Source organism: Scyliorhinus canicula, chromosome 4, assembly GCF_902713615.1.
Source record: "Scyliorhinus canicula chromosome 4, sScyCan1.1, whole genome shotgun sequence".
Classification (NCBI taxonomy): Eukaryota; Metazoa; Chordata; class Chondrichthyes; order Carcharhiniformes; family Scyliorhinidae; genus Scyliorhinus; species Scyliorhinus canicula.
In genome coordinates this window covers 139,368,314-139,393,443 of record NC_052149.1, presented here as the reverse complement: position 1 = coordinate 139,393,443, position 25,130 = coordinate 139,368,314, and the positions used below count along the sequence as shown (strand labels likewise).

General features: G+C 46.8%; 1 protein-coding gene across 1 annotated transcript; it reads right to left on the bottom strand.

Annotated features, from left to right (window-relative positions):
- Positions 1-2,343: 2,343 nt before the first annotated feature.
- LOC119965043 (cytokine-like protein 1) lies at positions 2,344-16,234 on the bottom strand. The gene is made up of 4 exons (XM_038795263.1): positions 16,077-16,234; positions 15,700-15,744; positions 4,576-4,716; positions 2,344-2,674 (listed from the first exon to the last, which is right to left on the bottom strand). Exons 1-4 carry the CDS (start codon positions 16,218-16,220, stop codon positions 2,612-2,614), a joined length of 393 nt encoding a protein of 130 aa, XP_038651191.1. The 5' UTR covers positions 16,221-16,234; the 3' UTR covers positions 2,344-2,611.
- Between the last annotated feature and the right edge of the window lie 8,896 nt (positions 16,235-25,130).

Sequence of the window (25,130 nt, the reverse complement as noted above, 5' to 3'; positions counted from 1 at the left end):
GGGCCAAGATGGTGGGGTGGTTGCACCCAAATGGCCGGTGGCACTCTGAAGAACCAAGGGTCATGGTGGGTGGTCAGTGTGATGGTCAGCAAGATGGTTGTCTTGCAGGCCACAGCAATACCGGTCCTTGTCTGGACCCCCCCCAGTCCTGTGGAGGATCACCCTGGCCCCGGCCACATGCCCCCTCCCCCCAAGGCTATGGCAGCCCCCCGCCCCCCCCCCATCATAGCCAGCCCGGCCAGTGTCAGGACCTGCAGCCACAATCGTGCCTCTAAGTGCCATACCTCCTCTCTCTCCCTCATCAGGCATGGTGCCTGTTTTACAATTTTTAAAAGCACAAGTGAACCTCGCCGTCGGGAATTCGCCCCAATGGAGGCGGAGAATCGCGGAGGCCCTGGAGAATACCAGGTCAGGCCTGCATATGATATGCCAATGGTGTTTACTGTACGTGTGGTGTGGAACACATTGACACCGCTGTCAAGGCACCTGGGAATTGCGATTTGGCGGAAACCGGCACCCGCCATGGTTTCGGCGTCAAAACTGATTCTCCGCTCAATCACGTTTCCCAACTCCCGCATCAACCGACAGAGTATCCTGCCCATAATGTCTGGAGCTATGGATCAGGTGGATGATCTTAACAAGAGGTCAATGGTGGGCAGCACGGTGGCGCAGTGGTTAGCACTGTTGCCTCACGGCGCTGAGGTCCCAGGTTCGATCCCGGCTCTGGGTCACTGTCCGTGTGGAGTTTGCACATTCTCCCCGTGTTTGTGTGGGTTTCGCCCCCACAACCCAAAAATGTGCAGGATAGGTGGACTGGCCATGCTAAATTGCCCCTTAATTGGAAAAAATGCACTGGATTCTCTAAATTTTTGACAAAACAAGAGGTCAATAGCTCTGAAGGTGGGTACTAACCAGACGTGTGACACATCCATGGCATTTGCCTGATAAAGTGGACTTTTGGCCAGTCACCATGAAAAAGATTGGGATCTTACACAGCATCATCTTACTTTGCAATGTAATTTAATCGCATTACAGTTGAAGCAACTGCTGCAGTCTGCATCCAGGCCTGAAGAAGGTGACACAAAGGCTATTGCCCCTGACATTGTGGCACAGCCATCCCCTTTCCCAATGGCAGGCTAAATCAGATGCCAACTCAAGGGACTCTCTAAACACGCAGCAGCAATGAGTATGTAAGCAGCCTAAGGAGCCAATCGCATTGAAGTATTCTCGCAGACAGCAAACCAGGAAGCTAAAAGCACTTTATCCTTCACATTTAATTTACATTTTCAGAAGGCAAACTAAATGATTACAATTAGATAAAATGTAAAATATCAATATAACCATTTTAACAATATACTTTTAAAATATAAGAATGGAAAAAATTGACATTCCACAAATATTAGTTTTTCAGGGACAGCAAGAAAGTTTAGAGTAATTATGCAGTCAGTGCACTGTTAAACCCCCAATTATAACTCATTCAACAAGTTGTAACTGTTTCGAGGGTTTTTACAATGAGATGAACAGCATAAAAGTGGAAGCTCTCATCAATTCACTGAGTTCTTAGGATTGTACTTCGTAGGGAGGAGGGACCTCAACAGCCTGGCGTAAAATCACTGAAAGCAAGAATGGAATTTCCATGTTATTCTGCACATGTGCAGATGCCCGAAGTTTCCGTGGAGTAATGAAGTGGAGTAATGACAGCCAACACTGACAGTTTCCCTCTCATCAACCACTGCCAAATCTTTTTTCCCTTTTTTTAACTCCTTCCTTTCCTGAAGCCTGTGATTTTTTTTTCCCCCTGTGGATACCAGCTACTCTCCGAGCGCTTGGTCAAGTTGTCTTTGTTGGAGTGTTGGCGTCTTATTTGACTGGTTCACACTAACAGGCTTCCCAGAAGGAGTCGGATCACTGACTATTTATATTTCACGCCTCATTGTGGAACACAGATCGCAGCTGACCTTAAACTTCTGTCAGAGTCAGAACACAGTTAATCCAGCACAGCCTAGAGATCAAAACTGGAAATTGTGGTATAATGTTCCAATAGTAGACAGCAAGGGAGGGAAATTGCCAGTTTTGTTTAAAGATCTAACCTAGAATCATAGATTCACTCCAGTGGAGAAGGAGACTATTCGGCCCATCAAGTCTGCATCAGCCCTCTGAAAGAGCACCCTACCCAGGGCCACCCCTAACCCAGCAAGCCACCCAGCCTTTTGAACACGAAGGGGCAATTCCGTGTGGCCAATCCACCTAACCTCCACATCTTTGGGCTGTGGGAGGAAACCGGAGTACTCAGAGGAAACCCACACAGACACGGGGAGAACATACAAACTCCAGATAGAGTGACCCAAGGCTGGAATTGAACCTGGGTCCCTGAGGCTGTGAGGCAACAATGCTAACCACTGTGCCACCCCCTAACCTCAGGTCAGCTCGGCTCTACAAGGTAGCATAAGATTAGTATCCCATTATCCAGCTAATATAGAACAACTCTTGCCATCTATTGCCTCTGGAATCAATATAACTGTAAAGCTGCTTGCATTGTGAAATCACTTTGAACTTTATATAGCAAAGTACATTATCTTTTTAAAAGATGACATCTCATTATCTGGCATGTTCAAATTGTCATGCTTGCTGTTCTTCGTAATGCCCTGCAGTTGTTCGTCATGAAGACAAGTTCCTGGAAAATAAATTAAAATATTTAAGTGTCAAATAACATTGCTGTCCCAAAAAACTGCTGTGATATGTTAACTTAGCAAAGGTCATGATGAGGACATAGAATTTTCATAGAATTGCGTGGAGACCTGGATCAATGACATGGCGGGCTTTATTAAGCTTGAGAAGGTTAAATTCGCCCTGAGAGGATCGGTGCAAGGGTTCTTTAAACGGTGGCAACCTTTCCTCGACTTTCTGGCTCAACGATAGGGTACTGGGACAGTAGCAGCAGCAACCCGGGGGGGGGGGGGGGGGGGTGGGTGTGTGGGTGGTGGGGGGGGGGGGGGGCGATGATTATGTTAGCTTATTTTATTTAAATTTGATTTATCTAATTTTAATTTATGGTTAAGTTCTCTTGTTTGGGGGGGGGTGGGGGAATGTGATACATGTGATGTTACGGTATGGGGGGAATTGTGGGTGTTATGGGGCTGTTAGTTGCATATTACTGCTTTTTGCTATACTTTTTGTTATATTTTCTGCAAAAAATTCCAATAAAAAAATTAAAAAAAAAAAAAGAATTTTCATAGAATTTACATTGCAGAGGAGGCCATTCGGCCCATCGAGTCTGCATCGGCTCTTGGAAAGAGCACCCTACCCAAGCCCACATCCCCACCCTATCCCCATCCCCATAACCCAGTAACCTCACCCAACACTAAGGGCAATTTTGGACACTAAGGGGAATTTATCATGGCCAATCCACCTAACCTGCACATCTTTGGACTGTGGGAGGAAACCGGAGCACGCGGAGGAAACCCACCCACACACGGGGAGAACGTGCAGACTCCGCACAGACAGTGACCCAAGCCGGGAATCGAACCTGGGACCCTGGAGCTGTGACATAATTGTGCTAATCACTATGCTACCGTGCTGCCCAACATGCCGGCGTTGGACTGGGGTGGGCACAGTAAGAGGTCTTACAACACCAGGTTAAAATCCAACAGGTTTGTTTCGAATCACTAGCTTTTGGAGCACAGCCTGAGGAAAGAACTGTGCTCTGAAAGCCAGTGATTTGAAACAAACCTGTTGGACTTTAACCTGGTGTTGTAAGCAAAGGTCAGAATAGGAGGCAGTTCCATTCTGGAAGGATCAATTAAAAATGCTTTTGTAAATAGTCAGTTCCACAACTGTTACAACTGTACAGGATAAGAGCTATATTTCACTATTACCGTAGGTTCAAGTCACTCTTGGTACATAAGAACCCAACCATCAATGGGTCAAGTAAATTTGTGATCTCAGCAGAAGGCTTCACTTGAAGAAGGTGAGGTCAGAGAATTGGCACTTCACTGTTGCAGTCAATCTCTGATTCATGTTCTTTGGAGCAGTTGCCCACTTGGGATATTGGCTTTACCTGTTGGTACAGTGTGAGGTCTGCAAGTTTCTACACTTGTTGGTATATAATGTGTCTTGTTACCAGGATAATGTAACTTTCTTAAAAGGCAACGGAAGCAAAATTCCAGCGTCTGTATGAAACTGGACAATAACCAGTTTCAGAAGTTACTTATGAGAATCATGGATAAGGTTCAAGTCTTGACAAGTCTACCATATCCAGGAAGTTGAATGTTCAGCAACTTAAGTTCTCACTGTCAATGTCAAAACTTCAACAGATAAATTGTAATTGATTCCAAAAATATACAACAGGTTGAGCAGGATGAGGGCCGACAGCACCCAAAGCATATCCAGATTGTGTGGATGAGGTTTGAAGTTGGAATATTGAGAAAAGAAGGTGTAATAAGACCATAAGACATAGGAGCAGAATTAGACCATTTGGACCATCGAGTCTGCTCCGCCAGTCAACCATTCCCCTGCCTTCTCCCCATAACCCCATATCCCCTTAATGAGAATGTAATGAGAATATTAATTACATACCGCCTTACACGGTACAACCATGATGATGTACAAGCGTCTAATTAACCGTACAGTTGGTTGCAGCATATCCTGGCAGCGCCGATCAGTCATTTTCTCCACGGCGTGCAGGTAACTCCGCATTTTCAACATCACGCAGGAGTTCTGTGAATCCATACATTTACAGTAAATTTCAGCAGTCATAACTTAATTAATATATTAAAGCATTTAATCGGCCTCCTAATTGATCATTTTTGCCTGTTTTCTGGAGCTATTCCTTTTGGTGGTCATTTATCATATCAGCCAAAACAAATGATCAGGAAGTTAAAGCTTATACAGCTTTAGGTTCCGATGTTATTATGGCTGAAAGGAAATCTGGCCCCCAAAAAACTAATTGACAGCACGATGGATGTTACATCACGATTTCCCAAACTTTTCCAGCCATGGAACTCTTTTAACTTCCCAAGAGGACTGACATTTTTATTATGTTGAAGAGCTAAACAAAAAAAAAGATTGTTTTTTTGTACAATAGGTACAAACATACCAAAACATGTTTTTAAAAGTCTTTTCCATTTCTTACATGTATACATTCAACATAATTTAAAAGTTCGCATTTTCAACAAATATTGAACTCTTACCTTCCTTTGGCCTTTTTAATGGGAAGACTGATTCTTTAGCTCACTAATTTGTTTACTATCAGTAGTGCTGCTGTGTGGTGAATCACAGTCCGTGTTATTCACACTGTTATTATATATGATGTACTGTGTCTGTGTAAGCTCGATATACGAGCAGTTGCGCGGCTCTGCCCCTAGGGGGAGATGAGGAGTTTGTACTGGGCTCCACCCTTGGCTCCGCCCATGGCTCCTTCCACTAATCGGAAGTATAAAGCCTGGCAGTCTGTGCCTGCCTGCCAGTTCATCTCGTCACAGGCAGGCTCCGTTGTAAGATCATTAAAACCACTGTTCACTTCCAACTACGTGTCGTGTGAATTGATGGTCACATCAATTTAATGATCTTAGGAAACAAGAAGAAATCGATAAGAAGAAATCGAAGAAACAACTCAAGAAACAACTATGGAATCAGCCCTCAAACCTGACCGACTAGAACTCGACCCGCAGGCTGCAGAGGCAAGAGAAATCTTCCAGCACTGGCTCAGATGTTTTCAGGCCTATCTGGCTGAATCAAGTACTCCAGAAACTACAGAGGAGCAGAAACTCAGTCTACTGCACGCAAGGGTGAGCCACCGTATATCTTCTCAACAAAATAGTACCAACCCGTGTATGGGGGCCCTAGCCATGCTAGATCGAATGTACGTGAGGCCCATCAACGAGGTCTACGCTCACCATATTTTTACGACCCGCCGCCAGCGCCCCACGGAGTCGTTTGAAGAATTCCTGCGGGAGTTAAAGATTTTAGCTCGGGACTGTAATTATCAGGCTGTATCAGCCGAACAGCACATGGAACTTGCCGTTAGGGATGTGTACGTGGCAGGCCTCAGATCGAATTATGTGCACCAGCGGTTGTTAGAAAAAGGGGCCCAGAACTTAGAGGACACGGTAGAACTAGCTACCACTATGAAAGTCTCATTCTGCAGCCTCACCCCGTTCCCCGCGGACCAAGCAACCCCATCCTGGGCCCCCGACCAGCGACTGCCCCAGGCCTGCACCACGCGGCCACCCAGCCATCACGCAGCCCCAGTGTGCCACTTTTGTGGGCAGCCCCAGCACCCACGGCAGTACTGCCCGGCCCCCAACGCGACCTGCAGCAGTTGCGGTCGCAAGGGACACTACGCCCAGGTCTGCCTGGCGAAACAGGCCTCCTCTTCTAACTCCCCCACAGCCCAGAGCACCCGTTTCCAGAATCCACAGGCCCGCAGGCCCCGAAATGCTGCAGCCTGTACTCCGACTCCGCCCCCAAATGACACGTGCGACTCATGGGGGCCGCCATCTTGGCAACCCCCTCCACGCGGCCGGCCACGTGCAACTCATGGGAGCCACCATCTTGGGCGCCATCTTCCTCGCCGCCTGCCACGTGCGATCCACGGGGGCGACTATCTTCTTCCAACTCAGAAATTCGACTACGAAGATTACGAACTCAGAGGGCAGTCATCACGGGGCCACTCCAGCACAGCTGCTCGAGCCGCCAACTACCCGCAACTCAGCGCAGTGACACTGGACCAGTCGCGCCCAAAGACCGTTGAAATCAACGGGTACAGGACACCGTGCCTCTTCGACTCCGGGAGCACCGAGAGCTTCGTACACCCAGAACTGGTAAGACGCTGTTCACTCCCTATTTTCCCTGCACCGCAAACGATCTCCCTCGCTTCGGGCTCCCACTCTGTTTACCTCCAAGGGCGCACCGTCGCGACCCTAACGATCCAGGGCACTAGCTACTCAAACTTTCAGCTGTACGTGCTCCCTGAACTCTGCGCCCCACTCCTACTGGGACTCGATTTCCAGTGCAACATCAAAAGCCTCACACTCAGCTTCGGCGGGCCCTTGCCCCCACTCACTATTTGCAGCCTCGCCACCCTAAATATCGACCCCCCTCCACTCTTTGCCAATCGCACGCCGGACTGCAAACCCGTAGTCACTCGCAGCAGGCGATACAGCCTGCAGGACAGGGTGTTTATCAGAACCGAGATCCAAAGGCTCCTACGTGAGGGGATCATAGAGGCCAGTAACAGTCCCTGGAGAGCTCAGGTGGTGGTCGTCAAGACCGGGGAAAAATTCCGAATGGCAGTGGACTATAGCCAGACCATTAATCGGTTCACGCTCCTTGATGCTTATCCCCTCCCCAGAATTGCAGACATGGTGAATCAGATCGCCCACTATAAAGTCTTTTCCACAGTGGATCTGAAGTCTGCATATCATCAGCTCCCAATCCGCCCGGATGACCACCACTTCACGGCTTTTGAGGCCGACGGCCGCCTCTTCCACTTCTTCCGGGTTCCCTTTGGCATCACTAATGGGGTCTCGGTGTTCCAACGAGCAATGGACCGAATGGTGGACCAGTACGGGCTGCGGGCCACGTTTCCGTACCTGGATAACGTCACCATCTGCGGCCACGACCAGCAGGGCCACGACGCTAACCTCGACCGATTTCTCCGGACTGCCCAGAAACTCAACCTCACGCATAACACGGAGAAATGCGTTTTCCGCACAACCAGGCTAGCCATCCTCGGCTATGTCATGGAGAACGGAGTCCTGGGCCCCGACCCGGACCGTATGCACCCCCTCTTAGAACTCACTGTCCCTCATTGTCCCAGGGCCCTCAAAAGGTGCCTGGGATTCTTCTCGTATTATGCCCAGTGGGTCCCTCAATATGCGGACAAAGCCCGCCCACTATTTAAGGCCACACTCTTCCCTCTATCGGATGAGGCTTGTCAGGCCTTCACTCGTATCAAGGTGGACATCGCCAAAGCGGCCATGCGGGCGGTGGATGAATCCGTCCCTTTCCAGGTAGAGAGCGATGCCTCAGAGGTCGCTCTCGCAGCCACCCTAAATCAGGCAGGGAGACCAGTCGCCTTTTTCTCCCAAACCCTCTCCGCTTTGGAACTTCGACACTCCTCGGTCGAAAAGGAAGCACAAGCCATCGTGGAAGCGATACGTCACTGGAGGCACTACCTCGCAGGTAGGAGGTTCACCCTCATCACTGACCAAAGATCGGTTGCCTTTATGTTCCACAACTCTCAAAGGGGAAAGATCAAAAATGATGGAGGATCGAACTCTCCATCTACAAGTCCAAAGATGTGCGGGTTAGGTGGATTGGCCATGCTAAATCGCCCTTGGTGTCCTAAAAAATAAGGTTAATGGGGGTGGTTACTGGTATAGGGTGGATACGTTGGCTTGAGTGGGGTGATCATTGCTCGGCACAACATCGAGGGTCGAAGGGCCTGTTCTGTGCTGTACTGTTCTATGTTCTATGTTCTAAGTACGATATTATGTACCGACCGGGTAGCTAAATGAGCCCCCAGATGCCCTGTCCCACGGCACGTGAGCCAGCGCGCAAGACGACCGCCTGAAAGCTATTCACGATGACCTCTGCCACCCGGGGGTCACCCACTACGTCAAAGCCCGAAATCTACATTTCTCCACAGAGGAGGTGAAAGCCATCACCAGGGACTGCCCGATCTGTGCGGAGTGCAAACCGCACTTCTACAGAACAGACAGGGCCCACCTGGTCAAGGCTTCTCAGCCCTTTGAACGCCTTGCTATCGATTTCAAAGGGCCACTCCCCTCGACCAATAGGAATGTGTACTTCCTGAACGTCATCGACGAGTTCTCTTGTTTTCCCTTTGCTATCCCGTGCCCCGATATGACCTCCCACACAGTCATTAGGGCCCTGCATAGTATCTTCACCCTGTTTGGTTTCCCCAGCTACGTACACAGCGACAGGGGTTCGTCCTTTATGATCGACGAGCTGCGTCAGTACCTGCTCGAAAAGGGCATTGCCTCGAGCAGGACTACCAGCTACAACCCCAGGGGGAACGGGCAGGTGGAGAGGGAGAACCCAACGGTCTGGAAGACCATCCTACTGACCCTCCAGTTCAGGAATCTCCCGACCTCCCATTGGCAGGAAGTCCTCCCCGACGCGCTCCATGCTATCAGGTCCCTCCTATGTACGGCCACCAACCAGACCCCTCACGAGCGGCTATTTGTTTTTTCCACGGGCACTACCACGGGAGTTTCGCTCCCAGCATGGCTAAAGACACCGGGCCCGGTTCTCCTCCGGAAGCATGTCCGGACTCACAAGACTGACCCACCCATAGAGAGAGTGCTTCTGCTCCGTTCAAACCCACACTATGCATTTATAGAGTACCCTGACGGCCGTCAGGACACTGTTTCCCTCCGGGACCTGGCACCTGCAGGATCCAACTCCAACACCACCGCCGCTGAGATACCCCTCACACTATCCCCCTCCCAACCCCCCCGCGCCCGGCGCCCCCACGCCTTCAGTTCCGCTGCCCGTGCTCCGTGCCCCCGCACCATTGGGTTTCCGGCACGCCCCGTCACCAGTCGAACCAGTTGGATACGAAGCTCTGGCCGAATCACCCCCGGAGTCCGCCATGGTTCCCTTGCCGACCGCCACCGCCCAGCCACCAGAAGAGGCTGCAACCCCAGTGCTTCGTCGATCCCAGAGGACGACTCGGCCGTTAGATCGACTTAGCCTGTAATTTATAACCTGTAAATTGTAACTTGTAACTTGTAATTCGCAATTGGCAATTGGTAGACACATCACCCCCGCTGGACTCAATTTTTACAGGGGGCAAATGTGGTGAATCACAGTCCGTGTTATTCACACTGTTATTATATATGATGTACTGTGTCTGTGTAAGCTCGGTATACGAGCAGTTGCATGGCTCTGCCCCTAGGGGGAGATGAGGAGTTTGTACTGGGCTCCACCCTTGGCTCCGCCCATGGCTCCTCCCACTAATCGGAAGTATAAAGCCTGGCAGTCTGAGCCTGCCTGCCAGTTCATCTCGTCACAGGCAGGCCCCGTTGTAAGATCATTAAAACCACTGTTCACTTCCAATCACGTGTCGTGTGAATTGATGGTCACATCATGCTGGAAAGCTGGATTCTCATCTTAAACATGCACAGAGGCACTTACACACAGATTCACCCAAAATAAGCACAAGCATACACACACTCTCACACACACACACTACCCTTTCTCTCTCACACACGCAAATACACACTTACACTCACACCTCTCTCACACACACTCTCACCTCTCTCTCATACACACTCACACCTTCCTCTCTCAAACACACACATACATCTCTCTCATATACAGTCATGCTCTCTCCTCTCTCTCTCATACACACTCTCTCACACACAACCAATTCTCTTTCTCTTGCACACTCGCACTCTCACCTTTTACTCCCACCCGGCTTCTGAGTCCATTTCCTCTCCCATCTCGTCTCAGAGTGTGCTTCCCTCTCTGCCCGGTCTGTGGTCTGCCTTCCCTCCTGCCCCATGGCTGTTGCCTACCTCTCTCTGCCACCCACTCCGCTATCCACTCACCATCTCTCTCAACCTTGCCGGTGACATTTGTTTTGAAAATATGTTTATTCAAATTTTAACATTTTAACAATCACTTAACACAACATTGCCAACTGAAGTCACCCCAAAGAAACTCCACAAACCCACCCTCCCCAAGTCCATGTGTAAGATCACTGACATGGTGCTGAAGAATGACTCCCAAAACTTCCCCCAGGACCAGAACATATGCACATGATTAGCTGGGCCCCTCCCACACCGCTCACACACATCCTCCACCCCTTCAAACAACCAGCTTATCCTTGACATCGTCAGGTGCACCCTATGTACCACTTTTAACTGAACCAGCCCCAGCCTTGCACACGAGGTTGAGGCATTCACCCTCCACAGCACCTCATACCACAATCCCTCCTCCAGCTCCATCCCCAACTCATCCTCCCACTTGGCTTTGGCACCCTCCAGAGATGGCCTGTCCTCCTCCAATATTGCTGATCCTTCACTTCCGACAGTCCACATTCCTCACAACTCCGAAACCTGGCATCCATCCTCTTAGGCTCAAACACATAGCTCCCTCGGATCAAAATCATCTTCAGCTCCACCCCCAATTTAAAGTGCTGCTGAAACTGCTTCCGAATTCTCAACGTGGACACCATCACCGGGCTTCCCGTATCCCGTATGGTAAATGAGAGTGGGGCCATTGCCAGCACCCGCAGTCCCTAATCTGACAGAAATCAGCCTCCAATTTCATCCATGACGTCTCCGACTCACTACTCTAACCTCGCGTCTTCTCAGCGTTCGCCGCCCAATACCTCCCAACTGTTGCCCTCTCTGGAGCACCATCCTCCTAATCCTTGCCACTTTACCCGCCTATATAAATGAGGAAATCAACCTTTCCATCCCCATAGAAAATGACTTTGGTATAAAGATCAGCAGGCACTGGAACAAGAATATGAACCACGGCAAAATGTTCATCTTGACCACCTGCACCCAGCCAGCCAATGATAGCGGGGAGACTATCCCACCACAGCAAATCCTCCTTAACCCTGCTCAATAAATTGTTAAAGTTCAGCTTGTGGAGTTGAGCCCAGTCCCGTGCCACCTGCACTCCCAAAAATACCTAAAGTGGGTTGGGGCGACCCGAAATGGCAACCCCCACCCCTCTCCGGCCTCCGGAGGAGCCATTGAAAAACACTCACTTTTCCCCAAATTTAGCTCGTACACTGCAAAAGCCCCAAATCTTTTAAGCAACCCCATCATATCTTCCACCGAAGCCCCTGGATTGGAAATATGCAGCAGCAAATTATCTGCACACAGGGACACCCTATGTGCCACCACTCGCCCCTCCTTATCCCCTTCCATTTTCCCGAGCACCTCAGTGCTATGGACAAACTCTATTGCCAGTGCAAACAGAAGGGGTGTCATAGGGCAAAACCTGCCTCATTCGCCAACGCAAAGGGAAGTACCCTGAGTTCATCTCACTCGTACACACACTCGCCCTCAGTTCCTTGTATAACAACCTAACCCACACCACAAACTGAGGCCCAATCCCAAATCTCTCCAATACCGCAAACAAATAAATGCATCCATGCTGTCAAACATCTTCTCTGCATCCAACGCCACCCCCACCTTCCCTTCCACTGGAAAAAGCACCACATTCAACAGACATCGCACATTAGATGACAACAAACCCCGCCTGCTCCTCCCCAATCAACTTTAGGAGGCATCTCTCCAACATAACCAAAATCTTTTGCCAAAATCTTGGCACCACGTTTAGCAACAAAATCAGCCTATACGACCCACATTCTACTGATTTCTTGTCCTTTTTTTAGCAGCAAAGAGATGGATGCCTGTCCCATTGTCGCCGGCAGACCCCCTTTGCCACCGCGTCCGAAAACAACCCCAACAGTGGCGCCAGCTTATCCAAGAACTTCTTATAAAACTCCTCCAGGAAGCCATCCGGTCCTTGTCTGCATCTTCCCAATTGCCACCTGCACTTCCTTCACCCTCACTGGCTCCTCCAGCCCTGCACTCCCCTCCTCTCCCAATACGAGACACTCCAACTATCCCAGAAATTTCCTTGTGTCTGACACATCCTCGAGGGGCTCCGACTTATACTGTATAACTTCCCAGGACCTGATGAAATGTATCCCAGGATGTTGTGGGAGGCTAGGGAGGAAAATGCCGGCCCCCTAGCTGAGATATTTGAATCATCGACAGCCACATGAGAGGTGCCTGAAGATTGGAGGGTAGCAAATGTTGTGCCCTTGTTTAAGAAGGGCTGTAGGGATAAGCCTGGGAACTACAGACCAATTAGCCGTACTTCTGGAGTGGGTAAATTGCCAGAAGGTATTCTGAGGGACAGGAGACACAGGCATTGAGACAGCAAGGGCTAATTAGGGAAAGTCAACTTGGCTTTGTAAGGGGAAAGTCATGTCTCACCAATTTGATTGAGTTTTTTGAAGGGAGATGAGGGCAGTACAGTTGACGTTGTCTACATGGACTTTAGCAAGGCCTTGGACAAGGTACCGCATGGTAGGTTGTTGCAAAAGGTTAAATCTCACTGAATCCAGGGTGAGGTAGCCAATCGGATACAAAATTGGCTTGGCGACCGAAGCCGAGGGGTAGTTGTGGAGGGTTGTTTTTCAAACTGGAGGCCTGTGACCAGCAGCGTGCCTCAGGGATCGATGCTGGGTCCACTGCTATTTGTAATATATATTAATGATTTGGATGAGAATGTCGGAGACATGGTTAGTAAGTTTGCAGATGAGACCAATATTGGTGGCATAGTGGATAGTGAAGAAGATTATATAAGATTGCAACAGAACCTTGACCAATTGGGTCAGTGGGCCGATGAATGGCAGATGGAGTTTAATTTGGATAAATGTGAGGTGATGCATTTTGGGTGATCAAATCAGAGCAGGACCTACTCAGTTAACGGTAGGGAGTTGGGGAGAGTTACAGAACAAAGAGATTTAGGGGTACAGGTTCATAGCTCCTTGAAGGTGGAGTCGCAGGTGGACAGGGTGGTGAAGAAGGCATTCAGCATACCAGGTTTTATTGGTCAGAATGTTGAATACAGGAGTTGAGAGGTCTTGTTGAAGTTGTACAAGACATTGGTAAGACCACACATGGAATACTGTGTCCAGTTCTAGTCACCCTATTATAGGAAGGATATTGTTATACTAGTACGGAGAGGATGTGCAGAAGAGATTTACGAGGATGCTACCAGGACTTGATGGTCTGAGTTATAAGGAGAGGCTGGATAGGCTGGGACTTTTTTCCCTGGAGCGCAGGAGGCTTAGGGGTAATCTTATCATAGATTATCATAGAATTTACAGTGCAGAAGGAGGCCATTCGGCCCATCAAGTCTGCACCGACTCTTGGAAAGAGCACCCTACCCAAGGTCAACACCTCCACCCTATCTCCATAACCCAGTAACCCCACCCAACACTAAGGGCAATTTTGGACACTAAGATTTATCATGGCCAATCCACCTAACCTGCACATCTTTGGACTGTGGGAGGAAACTGGAGCACCCGGAGGAAACCCATGCACACACGGGGAGGATGTGCAGACTCCGCACAGACAGTGACCCAAGCCGGAATCGAACCTGGGACCCTGGAGCTGTGAAGCAATTGTGCTAATCACTATGCTACCGTGCTGCCCCACAATGCTACCGTGCTGCCCTATATATAGGCCTTATAAAGGCCTATAAAAAAAAGAGGGGCATAGATAAGGTCAACATCTTTTCCCAAAGATAGAGGAGTCTAGAATTAGAGGGCATAGGTTTAAGGGGAGAGGGGAGAGATACAAAAGAGACCAGGGGGGAAATTTCTTCACACAGAGGGTGGCGAGTATCTGGAATAAGCTTCCAGAGGCAGTGGTAGAGGCGGGTACAATTTTTTCCTTTAAAAAGCAGTTAGTCAGTTACATGGGCAGGGTGGGTATAGAGGGATATGGGCCTAATGCGGGCAAGTGGGACTAGCTTAGTGATAGAAACTGGGCAGCATGGACAAGCTGGGCCGAAGGGCCTGTTTCCATACCGTAAACATCTATGACTTTATAACTTCCTGTAAAACTCCTCAAAAACTTTATTCACCTGCTCCGGTGCAACCACCATCTTCCCCGTCCTATCCCGAACCTGAACAATCTGTCTCGTGGCCGCCTACTGGCAGAGCTGGCCCACCATCAAGCGTCTGGCCGTTTCCCCATACTCATAAACAACCCCTTCGCCGCCTCAACTGCCAAATCGCCTTTCCGGTGGACAACAAGTCAAACCTCATCTGCAGCTCCTTCCTCTTCACCAGAAGCACTGGTGGTGGATCCTCCGCATGATTGCTGGTGATTTACAACACTGACTTTGCCACAATTTCCAGTTCATCCAATCAGAGGTTGGCTTCTCAAAGCATTGGCTATTGATAGGGTGACCGGTGTGCCTATCAGTAACCAATGCAGTGTGAAAACGGACTTTGATTGGATGAGCTAGAAGGATGTTTCTTTTTCCAACTATAAAATGGCTGGACCTACCGCAGAATCCTTGGATGAGTCCTACAAAAATCCAGGATTTTGCAGAACCCAATTTGGGAAATGCTGGGTTAAATCAATGTGAGTTTGGTTGCCAATGAGTCTGTACTTGTTGAAGGCAGGACTTTTAGTCCATTGGGAGAAATAGTAAAACAATAAAGATTTTTAATATTGTTTTTCTGGGAATTTGCACCCTCTTACCTTTCAAAAGAACAATTCACCTTTGATGACAAGAGCAATTATGATCTGATCATGAATAAACATGAAGAAATTGGACAATGATAAAGTAAATGATAAAGCAACAATCCCATCTCACAGAAATTGTTTTTAAAATGGTTTCACTAGATCATTAATTTAATTTTATTCACCATGCAGATAAGGGTGAAATGAGGCAATTCAATATTGATGAACACTGTTGATTTGAAAGACCTGTGTCTTAAAACTGAATTAATCCCTTAACCTCCATTACTTCATTACAACCACAATTTCCTATAAGCAAGTTGCATATTTATCATCAAAGTGGTATAGTGCTACCTCAACCTGGAATGTACAAGCATTCTAAATAGTATCCACAGTTAATGTAACTTATTAATAAGAGGGAAATAAATATTTGACTTACATGGATATCTATGTGCAGGTCGGGCAGCTTAGCAACACAGCGTTTCTTGAAAGGAGAAAAGGACAAATGTCAGGCAGTTTAACATGTTAAAGTCCTCGCCATGTCTCCAATAACACAAAGACAAGATGAAGTGAAGTGAAAGTTGCCATAGTCCCAGGGGACCATAGGCTGCTCTCCCCTTTAAGAGCTGACTGTGGTAATTTGACCTGAGGGTCACCACGCCTCAGGCAAGGGACAAGGTTGAGAAGGCAGGGGCTTCATGAATAACCTCAGCCAATACAGGAATTGAACCCGCGCTGTTGGCATTGTTCCCCATCACGAACCACCCGTCCAGCAAACTGAGCTAACCGACCCACAAAGACACGATGCAGACTCACTGTGAACTGTTCTGCCTGCAGGTTCTCAATGCTGTTCTTGATTTCTTTTCTCATGCCCAGCATTCTTGAATAGCAGGTCGGAGGAGCTGCATGGCCAACCAGCGCAGCAGCTAGCAACAAGATCAAGTCCAGGGGTAGCTGCATGGTAGAAGACAGCTCGAATAATGACTGACTGAAAGGGCAGTCCAGCCTACATGTTAAATAGTCCAAGACTTGCCCACCTAACCTACTTCTGAACAAATCACACCACACTAAGTGATGACTAATGGAATCAAAATATTTATGTTATTTCAAAAATAAAGTCGATGAGGTTCAGAGGGTGTCCAGTTTTCCGAGTAATCCGGATGTTTTACTTTAATAGCTTTTTAACCTTGCCAATTACTTGTGCTTTGAAACTTTGAATTCAGCCTTTGAAATACCTGCACAAAACATATGCACAAACAATCTTCTGTATCTTTAAAGTGCCGGAAGATTGAGAAATTTCGGCTGAGAATTTTTGTTTAACCAAATGCTGTTAAACAAGAGGCAGCTCTGTCATTTTTTGAGACAAATGGAATGTTCTTGGGCACAATGTTTATTTAGAAATATTCCAAATTTTACATCTCTAGTCTCTTAACAGTTGGGTACTATTCCCAGATTGTAAACACCACTCTGTGCCAAATAAATACTTTCATTCAGGTACATTTTTTCCCAATAAAAAAATCTGTGGGTTTATTGCGTTTGCGCTTAAAGCACTGCAATGACATGGTTCTACAGTAAGAGATACAAAGATCCGAGTTAGTTGTAGTTAACTAACATTGCATTCAGATCAAAAGATGAAGGTGGCAAGGTCAAGAAGTCGGGCCCAACATTCAATGAAAGCTGCTCTGTTCCACAGTGAAAACAGAAATGTTGGGCAAGAGTAACATTTTAGAAAATAAGAACACAGGAAATTGGAGGCGACCATTCAACCCTTCGAGCCTGCTGCACCATTCAGTAAGACCATGGCTGATCTGACTGTGGCCTGAACTCCACTTTTCTGCCTCCATTCCATAATCCATGACTCTCATGTTGATCGAAAATCTGTCCAACTCAGCATTGAATATATTCAATGACCCAGCCTCCACTGCTCGCTGGGAGACAGAATTTCAAACACTAATACCCCTCAGAGGAAAAATTCCTTCTCATCTCTGTCTTAACTGGGATACCGTTATTTTTAAACTGTATCTTCCATGAAGATGGCACCGGGTGGGCCTCAAAAGGGGTCTGGCCCGTGATCGTGCACACCGATCGGCGGGCCGGCCTCTCTGAAGGAGGACCTCCTTTCCTCCACCGCCCCGCAAGATCCATCCAACATCTTCTTGCGGGGCGGCCGCGGGGAGGACAGCAACCGCGCATACGTGGGTTGGCGCTGGCCAACCTGCGCATGCACGGGTGACGTCATTTACGCCTCGTCATCTACGCGGCCTCGCTTTTATGTGGCGCCAAGGTCCGGCGCGCGTAAATGACATACCTTCGCTCCTAGCCCCCCGGGGATGGGATAATAGGGGGCTGGGAGTGGCCTCCGACGCCGGAGTGAAACACTCCGGTTTTCACTCCGGCGTCGGGACTTAGTCTCCCGATGAGAGAATTGCACCCCTTATATGTTTCTGTAAGTCCAGTGAGTATAGGACCAATCTGATCAACCTTTCCTCATAACATAACCCTCTCATCCTAGAAATCAACCTGGAGAGAAATCTCTGAACTGCCTCCAATGCAAGTATATCTCTGCATAAATAAGGAGTTAAACTCTACTCAGTACTCTAGATGTGAGCACATCAACACCCTATGCAGTTAGAGCAGGACTTCCTACTTTTATATTCCACCCCTATTACAACGAAGATCATTGTTCTATTTGCCTTCCGAATTACCTGCTGTACATACACGCTAACTTATTGTGATTCATATAGTTCAAGATTCCTCTGTATTGCAGCATTATTCAGTCTTTCTCCATTTAAATAAGATTATGCTTTTCTATTCTTCCTACCAAAGTGGACAACAATGTATTTTATTACATCTACAAATGTTTTGCCCACTCACTGAACCTATTTATATCCCTTTGCAGACTCATTGGCCCACATCTTCCAGTCAGTGGCACTGCTGGGCACATGGCCACTGCCTGCTAGGGTTTCTCCAAACTTATGGAACTGTCCACTTTCACCATGCTTTCTGATCCGGGCTGAAGCAGAAATGGAGGGAAACACCTCACCAGAACGAGTCCAGCAAGTGGAATCGAGTCAGGGAAAGGAAAGGACACATTCCTGTGAGCCCCTTTTTCCAACTGAAGCTGCTATATTCAGGTATGTTTTTATAGATCTCAAGTCTTTTAATGAATTAGGATGGCTCTGTGTGCGAATGCATAGCTGAATCGATGGGGGGTGAGGGGCATAGTTGGCTGGTCAGGATTATTGGGGGACTATTTGGATGGTCGGTAGGGTGGTTGGGCAGGATGGTGGTGTGGGACATTGGTAGTCATATGGTTGGGTCATAGTTGGATGGTGAGTTGGGTCAGGATAAATGGTAGTTAGGTGGAATGGTGTAGTCAAGGTAATCAAGGGGTAGTCAGATTAGGTGGGAGGGATAATTGGGTGGTTAGAGAGGTAATTATGTTGGGGTTTGTTTGGTAGAGGTGGGGAGTTAGACAATACTAATGTTCTGTCAATTACATTGTTGAGGTTAAGAGAAAGAGGTGATGGATGTTTCCTGTCTTTGAGTGCATATAGATAGGGAATCACTGGGTGCAGGAGCAGGAACTCTTCATGGGCCTGCTTCTGAGCCTGACCAAGTTGGCCATCAACAGGTCCAGGTAGCGGATGATCGAGAGGGTTATCCAACCTGTCTGTTCCTCTACTGCTGCTATGTTCATAGCCAGGTGGCTCTGGAGAGAAAGCATGCAGTCTACACCATACCCTTCAGATCTACCGCAACCTGTGGGTGCCACAGAGATTGGGGTGATTCATCTTCTCTGGAAATTATATTTTGGTTTAGTTAGCTAAATTAGCTTTCATGTTTTGATTTAGTTACAGTGCTCCACCACATTTTATCACCCCTCTCATTTGTGTTTATTGATTTTCATTATACTTTAAAAATATTATAGATGAGGGATCATTGGGGCAGAGGGGAGCAGAGAGGAGAACCTCCTTGTGAGTCTGCTTCTGGGCCTCACCAAGGTGGCCATCAACAGATTCAGGCAGTGAGCGATCTAGGGGGTTGTCCGACCTGACTCTCTGCCCCTATGTTCACGGCTGGATGGCTCTGGAGAGGGAGCATACAATATCCATCAGTATGCTTCACGGCTTCCATGTCTTGTGGCCGCCATGGGGTCTGGAATGCATCGTCACCCGTAGAAATTATATTTCAATTTGATTTAGTAAGTTTCCTGTGAGGTTTAGATGTTATGTGTTATAGTGTCTCACCAGGGTCTGTCAACCCAGTTCATTAGTTTATGTTATTGACCTTTTATTTTCTTCCAAAAGAGATTATAAATAGGGGATGGCTGGACACTGGATTGAATGGGAGGAGATTTGCGAGATTAATCAAGTCAACAAACTCTTTCAGTAAAGATAAGCTCCATGTCTTGTTTCGGCATCACCAACTAGCTTGGATGTTATTAACAATCAGTTGGTTGAGAGGGTAGTAAGGAATTGATGGGCAAGTTTATGGGTTGTCGGGTAGTCAGAAAGTAGTTTGGTTGGGCTATAGTTCCATGGTTGGGGAGGTGGTTGGGTTGGGGGTTAGTTTGGTGGCCGGGGCGGGGGGAGGGGCCCTGATCGGAGGAAGCAGTCAGGTGAATGGCTGGGGCTGGTTGGGTTGAGTTACCATAGCTACCCCTGGAGATAGGCCAGATATTACATTGTCCAACATTTCCCTGGCAAATATAGAGGTAAGTGCCGATTATCTGGTCCAAGTCTTCAACCTGAGCTCAGAGAGTCAGAGACATTCCCAAAAAATGCCAGGCAACAGGAATCAGCCCATCAGAAATTAAAACTTCCTGTAAATGTCTACTGTCATAGAACATAGAACATTACAGCGCAGTACAGGCCCTTCGGCCCTCGATGTTGCGCCCTCCTTTGAAACACCTCTAAAGTCCCTCTACACTATTCCCTTATCGTCCATATGCCTATCCAATGACCATTTGAATGCGTTTAGTGTTGGCGAGTCCACTACTGTTGCAGGCTGGACATTCCACGCCCTTACTACTCTCTGAGTAAAGAACCTACCTCTGACATCTGTCCTATATCTATCTCCCCTCAATTTAAAGCTATGTCCCCTCATGCTGGACATCACCATCCGAGGAAAAAGGCTCTCAATGTTCACCCTATCTAATCCTCTGATCACCTTGTATGCCTCAATTAAGTCACCTCTTAACCTTCTTCACTCTAATGAAAACAGCTTCAAGTCCTTCAGCCTTTCCTCATAAGATCTTCCCTCCATAACCAGGCAAAATCCTTGTAAATCTCCTCTGTACCCTTTCCAATGCTTCAACATCCTTCCCATAATGCGGCGACCAGAACTGCACGCAATACTCCAAATGCGGCTGCACCAAAGTTTTGTACAACTGCAACATGACCTCATGGCTCCGAAACTCAATTCCTCTACCAATAAAAGCTAACACACCGTACGCCTTCTTAACAACCCTCTCAACTTGGGTGGCAACTTTCAGGGATCTATGGACATGGACACCGAGATCTCTCTGCTCGTCTACACTCGTTAGTTCCATTAGTTTTTCTAGTGAGTGATTGTTTTGGTTTCCTTTCTCCCTTTAGCCCTTTAACTCTCTGCTCTTAATCAAATACAGTTCTTGTTTTCTACTGTGAAGACAGACACAAATTATTTGTTGGAAGTCTCTGCCATTTTCCTATTCCCCATTATTAATCCTTGTCTCACCTTCTAAGGACCAACATTTACTCGAGCTACTCACTTCCTTTATATATACTTGTAGAAGCTCTTAAAGTCCATTTCTATATTTCTTACTAGTTGACTCTCATATTCTAATTTCTCCATCTTTATCCTTTTTTAGTCACCCTTTCCTGGTTTCTAAAATTTCACCAAACGTCTAGTCCACCATTAATATTTGCAGGATCATACATCTTTTCTTTCAATTTATTACCATCTCTAACTTTCTTAGTTAACCATGATTGTTCATCCTTCTCATGGTCTTTCTTTCTCACTATTATATTCGTTGAGAGCGATGAAAAATCTGCTTAAATGTCTGCCACTGCTTATCTACTGTGTTTAGTCACTTTAGTCAATTCTGTCTTAAACCTTTGTAATTAAGTTTGCTTTAATTTATTAGACTGGTTTTAGATCCAAAATTTTACTCTTGAATTGAATGTGAAATTCCATTGTGATATTATCACTCTTCCCTAGAGGGTACTTTACTGTGAAATACTTAATTAATCATGTCTCGTTGCACATTACTAGGTCCAAAATAGCCTACTACCTGGTTGGTCCCACAATGTATTGTTCTCATATAGGAATCTTAAGAATTTGTCTTCAACGTACATTTGCCAATTTGATTTGTTTATGCTATATGAAGATTTAAATCTCCCATGATTATTGTTTTTTTTTTACTTGTTTGTGGGTTGTGGGCATTAGCCAGCATTTATTGCCCAATCTTAATTACCCTTGATAAAGTGGTGCCACAGTCCATGTTGTCACGATACCCTGGCAGGTGTGCAGTCAATTCCAGCCCCACTTGACCAGGAGTTGCAACACAGGTGAAATAAGATTTTATTTAAAATACCCAGGATCCTTGGTTAAGCATAATAAATTACAGCATCAGGCTTGTAACTTTAACCCTAGTGATCTTTTATTATGCACAGTATTATAATTAAACTGACAGAAAATGTTACTATCGAATACCCTTTCCCAATCCCCTTCTGAACTACCTCCACTCTCGCTGCACATATACACACAAACAACAGAGGGAAAAGGGTGGTTGAGAGGGAAAGAAAATATTAATAAAATAAAAAAAGAGATCTTTGATGCACTGGGATGACTTCCAGTTAACATCTTTCTGAGATTCAGGCTTTCATTTTGGTATTTCTTCCTTCTAGGCTTGAAATGGCTTTCTCTGGCAAGGTTGTCTACCTTCTCTGCAGACACAGCATCATTTCAGGTTCACAACAAAGGATGTGCCAGGTACTTAATGTTTTCAGAACAATTGAACAGTTCTTTCACTTCAGCCAGCAGGAGCGAGAGGGCGAGAGCTTTCCTTTCACTTTCATGGTCTAAATACTTCTGCTAAGTTCTCTCAGAAAGCATCACACAGGAACCAATCACTGACAGTTGTCAGGCAGAACACTGTCACTGGCCAACCCAGTTAACCAATCGAACCAAGTACCTGCAAAACTGGTTCCCAAGATCCACTCAATGCTGAAGAGTCTGGCTTCTCCCTTCCAATCTACAGAACCTAGGAATAGTGTCCTGGCAAGCAGACTGTTTTAACAGTCTTCTGCTTAAAGAAACATCCTAATTATGGGTTCATGGACCAAAAATAATAAAAGAAAAGAAATGAGAACAATGAAATAACAGGAAGGACTCGTAACAATGTGGTGTAGCTACATCTACAGTGCTGTTAGGGAGGGATTTTCATGATTTTGACCCAGTGACGATGAAGGAACGACAATATATTTTCAAGTCAGGATGGTATGTACTTTGGAGGGGAATGCGCAGATCGTGGTCTTCCGATGCATCTGCTGCCTTTGTCCTTCGAGGTAGTGGAGGTCAAGAGTTTAGAAGGTGCTGTTGAAGGAGATTTGATGAGTTGCTGCAGTTGTTACGATACCCTGGGTGAGTGTGCAGCCAATTCCAGCACCACAGGCCCCTGCGTCCCAACAAAAGTGAATTTGCCAATAATTCTTATTAAGGTTTTGAGATCTTTGGCCCTCAACTTCTCCAATGACTTATTGGCATCAGATCTGTAAGTAAAAACACCATAACTGTTTATTTATAACAAGAAGAGTTAAAACCTGTGATAATTAAACTAGAATATTATTTCCACCCCCTTTCTTTTTTTTTCTTTTTATTTTTTTATTTCCACCCCCTTTGACCGTCCCACCATCTACCCAAACACACACATGACAGACGCAATAGAGGAAGGGAAAGGTGTGCAATTATAGGGATGGAATATGGAAGAAAGAGAGATGGGTCATTGTTGCTGATGTTAAAAGCATTGTAGTTGGCTATCTTCCCAGGATATGGGGTGTTGAAAACCACCAGTTGATTGGATCTTCTGGCATGTGCATTCAATTTGAACTCGCAATTATCAGTCTCACTGAGGTAAGACTAGAGTTATCCACATGAAATTTTAAAAGGCGATTTTCAAACAACCCAGCCTGCCTGCAGCTGGTGCTGGTCTGGATCTTCCTGCAGGTTTAATTGGCTGTGGAGAGAGAGAGAAAGGCCTTTTCTTCAGGACCTCGGAGATGTCATCAGATAAGAGAGAGAGAAATCAGAACTGTGATTCTCCAAGCCTCTTAATCGAAAGGTGAGCTCCAATCATCAAAATGGAGCCTGTCTGAGTTGCTGTGACCCGGGAATTGAAAGGAACTGATTCGCTGCCAGCCAAATCCATCAAGTTGAGTCATCATCGGGCCAGACCAAACAGCACATTTTACCAGGCGGGAGGGGGGGGTTCCTTATTTTTAAAGTTAAAGGTGTAGTCCATCTTAGTTGTCTGGGTTCAGAAATGCAGAAAGTATAAATAAAGGGAAAACATGTTTTGAATGGGAGGATCCTTACTTACACAGTGCATTTTGCATATGGTGTACACTATTGCCACAGTGTCTCAGTGGTGGAAGGAGTGGTACATTTCTCACCAGCTCCCATTATTTCTTGATTTATTCTTTGTCTTACAAAGTAACTACTGATAGGGGTCTATGCCAGTGGTGGGCTACCAGCAGCCTGGGGGCGACATGTGATCCAACCATGTCATGGTTAGTGAACAAGCCTGATTTCGATCTTGCAGCCCAACGAGCTGGAGGAGGACCACCCATGTGGCTCACTCACTGGCCTAGGTTGCCAATCACTGGTCTTTGGAACACTCCTTGCAGTGATTTATCTCCCTTGTTATTTCTTATCTCCACCCAAACTGATTCCACATCTTGATCTTCAAGCGAAGATCATTTCACTGCTGTATTAATCTCATCTTTTATTAACAGAGCTATCCCAACTCTCTTTATATCCCTCTCAAATGTCAAACGTCTTGTTACAAATATTGTGAGCATTCAGATAAAGGGCCTTTCATTTAATCTTGATACCATTTTTTCCTTCTCTGACCCCATTGCTTGATGCACTCTTATGCTCGTATGCTCAGTCACTTTCTGTCACACTCTGGTTATCATTGCCCTACTCTGCACTATAGCCTTGTCCTTTCTCTTTAATTTTACTCGCCTGAACTTTCTCCACAATGTTTAGTTTAAGGCCTTCTCTCCAGCCCCAGTTATTCAATTCACTCGTGCACTGGTCCCTCAGCAGTTCAAATGAAGCCCATCCCAAAATTGAGCTCCTTCTTTCCACAGGACTGCTGCCATTGTCTGATGAATTCCTCCACACAAGTCTTTGATCCACACATTAAACTCCCTGACCTTATTTACCCTATGCCAATTCGCTCGTGGCTCAGGTAGTATTCCAGAAATTATTACCTTTGAGGTTCTGCTTTTTAATTTAGCTCGTAACTGCTCATATTCTCTTAGAATAACCACTTTCTTAGTCCCACTTTTGTCATTGGTCACCATGTGGACCACAACAACTGGATCCTTCCCCAGCTACTCCAAGTTTGTCTCCAGCTGTGAGGAGAAGTCCTTAACCTTGGCACCAGGCAGGTAACACAGCTTTTGGGACTCATGCTCTGAGCTGCACAGCATAGTACCTATCCCCTAACTGTATTGTCCCGTACCACAATTACATTCCTTTACGTTCCCCAACTTGAATGCTCCCCTGCCCACATTGTGTGGTTAGCTTGTGAGATAGGGCAATTAGTTGCTGCTGTAGATGTAGACCTCAATCAATGGACAGCTGCAGTTCAGAGGA